Here is a 5,461-nt window from a genome sequence, read left to right as displayed (position 1 = left end):
AACGGAACCGGAAGAAGTTAAAAAATGTGGAACTAATGTTTTCGCCTGGTTCTCACCGGAAGCTGCATGAAATTCCAATCGGCTTTCACTACACCTCTCTAGGATAGTGTAGGATTCCGTTAACGCAAAAAGTTCCACGTTGTTTTGCATGTCGTAGGGTATTGGTTCCTTTCTTAAGCATGTGGCTCCCATTTTCATCCTACTAAAAACAAAGGATTGAAGCATTGTTTGTTTTGTTTATTTTTGTATTTTTTGTTAGAAGTGAGCACCCATGAAAACAAAAAGAACGGAATCAATCGGTGCCGTAATCGCTTGTTTTCGAATAGGATGAATATGGGAGCGTGAGATTAATGATGGAACACATACCCTACTTTACGTTACAAAAACCCTGTTGGTATAAGCAGTGTTAACATGGATTTTCTCCTCTTTAAACATGTGAATATTGTTCGTGCAGTTGAAAATCGGAATTTTTGACACGCGAAAATCGATGTTTCTCCTAAACCGTGTGTCGGACGTACGTCGGGCACAGTGCGCTGGATAGAGGGCCAGATCCGCTGCCCTGCGCACTTCTTCTTCTTCTTTTTTCTGGCCAACTAGCACCGTTCGGCGCCAGTTGTGTTTTACGTCGGCTGAGTCTAGGAGCTAAGCCTTAAATTCCGACGCCCCAGAGAGACAGCCACCACACCTGAAGACCCTACATATCGAACCCATCAACACATGGGCCGGGACCTACGGCTTTACTTCCTATCCGAGGGAAGGCGTGATCACGGATTTTATGTCTCAGAAAATCCCATCGGCGTCGACGGGAATTGAACCCCGTCCGACGTTAGGTTTCACGTATGGATTTTGAGAAAATGTGATTGTCGGGTGTGAGGAAACTTCGGGTTTCAACCGCGACGACAATATGCATGTCTACGCGATGGCGTGCGTGCGGATCTTGAAAGACTTGCTCAAAATGTATGAATGTGCTTAAGAGATAAAGCCGATACACATTTTCCGCCAATCCAGTTCCAACCCAGGTTAAAAAAGAAAAACGGCATAAAATTAGGAACCGATTAATACCGCGAAACGGTATACTGTCAAATGGTAAACCGCGAAAATGTATAGACCGCGAAACAGAAAACCGCGAAATGGTTCAATCCGCGATTTGGTTGACCGCGAAATGGTTTACCGCGAAATGTCGGACAACCTAATTTGGACCCCCATATATTTTGGACTCCCTGTGTCCTATTATCACAACTTACACAGGTTTAATGATGAGATGACGGAATTTTTTACAATCATTCGCTAAATAACATCGCTCTGCACGGGCAGCAATCATTTCCTCACTGGAAATATCCTTATTTGCCTAGAAATAATTATTATTTTTTGCCAATCTCGTCATCCGTGCGATTGTCGCATCATGTTTACAAAAAGAGATTTCGGTGCTGAGGAAACTTGCAGATGTAAACAAAAACGTTTATCATTCTAAGGTTTATCTAATGCGCAAAGTTCGTCTAATCAGCCTTTGTCAATCAAGTAATTAGGATATGATCCAGCATATTCAAGCGGCAAATTCTTCCAAGATAGTTTCAAACGAGTTCAAACACCGGGTGTCCAAGACAGTGAAAACTGATGCTTCAAAAATCAGTTATTTTCATCAAATTTTCAGTCAGAAATGACCTTGTGAGTATTTTTAACGGAAAGAGGAGACATTATGTGTAAATACCCTCTGAATCTGTTTGATTTTGAATTAAATGTGTGCCTTTAGTTTAACACTTTTTGTTAGGTCAAGGAAATAAACATAAAGAAAATAAAAACTAGTGGATAACTAAATTTGGAGCTCGATTAGAATAGGTCGTATGTGCTTTCGTCGATATAAAATTCGATCAGTTGGATTTGCTTATTGAAGCGAAAGCTGTTGAAATTAAACAAAACTTATACATACAGCCGATTCCTTACAAAACAGGCTTTCCGTTAAATCACTAAAAGTCCTCGAAAAATAATTGATATTGCTACGGTAACTAATATAAACTGATCGATTTTTATATCGACGAAAGCACATACGACCTTTTCAAATCGAGCTCTAGAAATGATACTACTTATAGTATTACTTATAAAGAGAAACGCAAAAATTACTCATATTGGAATCGTAAGTATGGCAATTAAAACTTCAGTCAGGTGTTTTTTGAAAGAATTTAGAGTAGGTTCTTGTTTTGCTGCTAGTGGCAATCCATTCCACATAATTGGTCCACCGATCAGCAGGCTCTTCCGGGATAAAGTTGAATGGCGGGGGATGATGAAGCACCGAGAGCGCCCATGCTGACCATTTTGAATTAGCGGAAGGATGTAGCCAGGTACTTCTTCGTGATATGCCTGTCGCATGAAGCAGCATGTGCAAATTCAAACCAATGTCCTCAAGGGGTCCAAAATTCAACCGTTACCCTACATCGAGTGTGCACACGTTAAATTAGTTAAATCAGCTCGTGCACTGACATGGATATCTACGTACTACCCGCCATAATCGCACTCATACTGAATATTACAACGGCTAAAAAGTTTTGCAGACCCCAAAAAGGTGATTATTTCAGTTCTTTGAGGCACAAAAAATCACTTATGACCCCCCCCAAATTCTCTTTAAAAATGCAACTCGTATCCACAGCCAAATTGGTTCCAGGTTTATTCCATTTTTCCTCCTTATTTTGGGTGATGCAAAACATTTGGGTGCTGCAATACTGAAACGATTTAATATTATTGGCGGGTAAAAACAGTAGACTTCGCCTCCTAAAATTCTGTTGTTAGTTCAAAATGATTTACCCTCATTCTTGTTCACGGACGTATCCACTTTTGAACGTTTTTGGTTCGGTCGAATCAGTAGGCCATTTCAAGCATAATTTTTCAAATCGACGTATCTAACTTTTTCACTGATCTGAGTAAATTCATGGTCAATGTTGACGACCATTTCACTAAAATAGTTTTTTATAAAAATACTTTTCATAAGTTTTTTCGTGCTTAACATCACCAGGAATATAGCACGCACTAGGTAAGAAACAAAACCTACTCATTCCATAACATTTTCACAATGAATTTTGACAAAAATACACATACACCGGGTTGGTTCGAGATACGTCATGCCAGATACGTCGCTTTTGTATGGTGCCAGTTTGGTGTATCTCAAGCATAATTTTTCAAATCGACGTATCTAACTTTTTCACTGATCTGAGTAAATTCATGGTCAATGTTGACGACCATTTCACTAAAATAGTTTTTTATAAAAATACTTTTCATAAGTTTTTTCGTGCTTTACATCACCAGGGATATAGCATGCACTAGGTAAGAAACAAAACCTACTCATTCCATATAATTTTCACAATGAATTTTGCCAAAAATACACATACACCGGGTTGGATAGAGATACGTCATGCCAGATACGTCGCTTTTGTATGGTGCCAGTTTGGTGTATCTGTTACTTTTGATTTTGGCTAGATACGTCGTTTGGTTTTCTCATATATCAAAACGGTGTATCTATCAGAAAAGTTGTAAACATCAAAATAATTAGATACGTCGTTGCAAAAAATATGCTTAGTTAAACAAATTAAGCAATAAATCATCAAACAGTGATGTGGATTCTTCAGTTTGCTTTATGAATCATGCATGCAGCAGTTAACCCGGATTTGTTTACATTCTCGAGTTACGTCGGATTGAAAAGTTATGCTTGATTTGATTTTGCTGGCGTAAACGGAATGCGAACGATTTACGTTCGAAAGTGGATTCGATCGAAAACAAGTATGAGGGTGATTAACTTTTTTCGAGAGTGCTGATCGGGTGGGCACAAGAAGTGGAACGTAAAAGAACACGAGATGAGCGGACCAGGTGGCGTGTGATTCGGCGAGCATTATTGTGCGGAGAGCAGCCGCAAACCTCGGACGTGAATCTGTTGATGAGCACATGCCGCCCTTGAAGTTATCGGATAACAAAAGCTACTCACAGTAAATATCACGTCAAATTTTCACAGCATCAAATCATGTTTTGTATTTTCCTGTTATCGTGAGCTCACAGAGACAACGACAACTTGTTACGAGATGTTTCCGTAGTTACAACAAGGGATGTTCATGTTTCCTTCCGTTCGTTTCACACGACGCTCCTCCTACCGCTTATTCGGCCTTCTTGGGGGCTGCGGCGGCAGCAGCAGCAGGGGCTCCAGCACCGGCGGCAGCCTTGCCCTTCTTGGCCGAAGCAGGTCGCTGCGATCGCAGAATAGCACTGGCACGACGCAGAGCAGCCTGACGCAGATCCCGACGGTAACGGTTCTCGTTAACGATGTTCTTCAGCTTCTTCAGGGTGCGACGTGGGCGGTGCTTCAGCGTAACCTTGACGGTGGCCTTGGCTGGCTTGGTCTAAACGAGAAAGAATGCTTCGATTAGTTATGCAAAATTGACGGTAAACAAATGCTTTGGAATGTTTTGAAAGAGAATCAGTTTTGGGTAGTGGACGTAGTCAATTCACAGGACTTTCAGAAAGCCTTTTTCCTCACGGAGAAAACTCTAATAATCAATATCAGTCAGTGATGTAAACATACCTGGTATTTTGGTCGCTTGTACACGACTTGGATGCCCTTGTCGGCAGGAACGACTCCCAGCGATTTCTTGTGGACCAGTCCGCTGTAACGGAACGAGCTCAGGTTGGTCAAGTTGTTGGCCTCCTATAAAGAAGTGTTCGTATCTATGAGAATGAGGAAAAGCTGTTATCGCGTTGAACTTCTTTGGTTGGAACAGCGATCAGAGAATTGTGTCCAGTAACAGGATTTTTGGATGGCACGTGGAAGCGATCAGAAGTAGCAAATGGTATCAACAGAATCGTTCCGAGGAACGTTCAGAGATCTTGGTGGTAAATGTATCATCATAAAAGTGCTTCCATCGGGACAGATAACGACACAATTCCGGATCACGATTGGAGCAAGGAGACTTCGGAACTTACCGTACTGAACGGCTTCTTGATGTTGCGGCGCTTCAGCAGGAAAGCGTTGTGATCACGAATGATCAACCAGCTCAGGTGAGACGAAGTATCGGCCATTTTTAGTGTTTACCTGGAATTGGAAACATAAAATTCACGGTATTAGTACATTTAGAATAAGTATTAATTAGTAATTACAATACAATGCAATTTTTCCACTAAAAACATTGAAGATGCTGTAATAAAAATGGCGAATGCATTAACACAAGAGAGCACGTTGCTGAGGCAGGAGAACAAAAACATCCAAATTAACACTCACTTATTGCAACCAACTTAAAATTTCTGGAATACTGATCGAACTTAACACACAAGTTTGCATTTCAACTGTTCAAATCAAAATTAATTTCACTATTTCAGCAGCAAATTCAAGTTTTCAGCGCAAGAGATCGAACTCAACTCACCTACTTTCGTTGGCTGACAAGATGGAAAAGACTCGTTCGCTGACAGCAGCCGACAACATTTGCCGGAT

General features: G+C 40.9%; 1 protein-coding gene across 2 annotated transcripts; it reads right to left on the bottom strand.

Moving 5' to 3' along the window:
• Positions 1–3,982: 3,982 nt before the first annotated feature.
• Positions 3,983–5,461, bottom strand: LOC109419974 (large ribosomal subunit protein eL28). Of its 2 annotated transcripts, none has more exons than XM_029856119.2 (4): positions 5,394–5,461; positions 4,957–5,065; positions 4,559–4,681; positions 3,983–4,376 (listed from the first exon to the last, which is right to left on the bottom strand). In XM_029856119.2, the coding sequence occupies exons 2-4, from the start codon at positions 5,050–5,052 to the stop codon at positions 4,134–4,136; spliced, it is 462 nt and encodes a 153-aa protein (XP_029711979.1). In that variant the 5' UTR covers positions 5,053–5,065; positions 5,394–5,461; the 3' UTR covers positions 3,983–4,133. The 2 variants fall into 2 exon arrangements, with proteins under 2 accessions (XP_029711979.1, XP_029711980.1); XM_029856120.2 differs by having other exon boundaries at positions 5,398–5,420.

Source organism: Aedes albopictus, chromosome 2, assembly GCF_035046485.1.
Source record: "Aedes albopictus strain Foshan chromosome 2, AalbF5, whole genome shotgun sequence".
NCBI lineage: Eukaryota > Metazoa > Arthropoda > Insecta > Diptera > Culicidae > Aedes > Aedes albopictus.
Note: the sequence above shows the minus strand (reverse complement) of the source record. Positions and strands in the feature narration are given on the sequence as shown.

Excerpts from the sequence above, each read along its gene's own strand:
- LOC109419974 (XM_029856119.2), bottom strand. The coding sequence starts at position 5,052 with ATGGCCGATACTTCGTCTCACCTGAGCTGGTTGATCATTCGTGATCAC. Across the intron at positions 4,682-4,956 it reads TCAAGAAGCCGTTCAGTACG|GAGGCCAACAACTTGACCAA; the intron begins GTAAGTTCCGAA and ends ACTTCTTTATAG. Across the intron at positions 4,377-4,558 it reads ACAAGCGACCAAAATACCAG|ACCAAGCCAGCCAAGGCCAC; the intron begins GTATGTTTACAT and ends TTTCTCGTTTAG.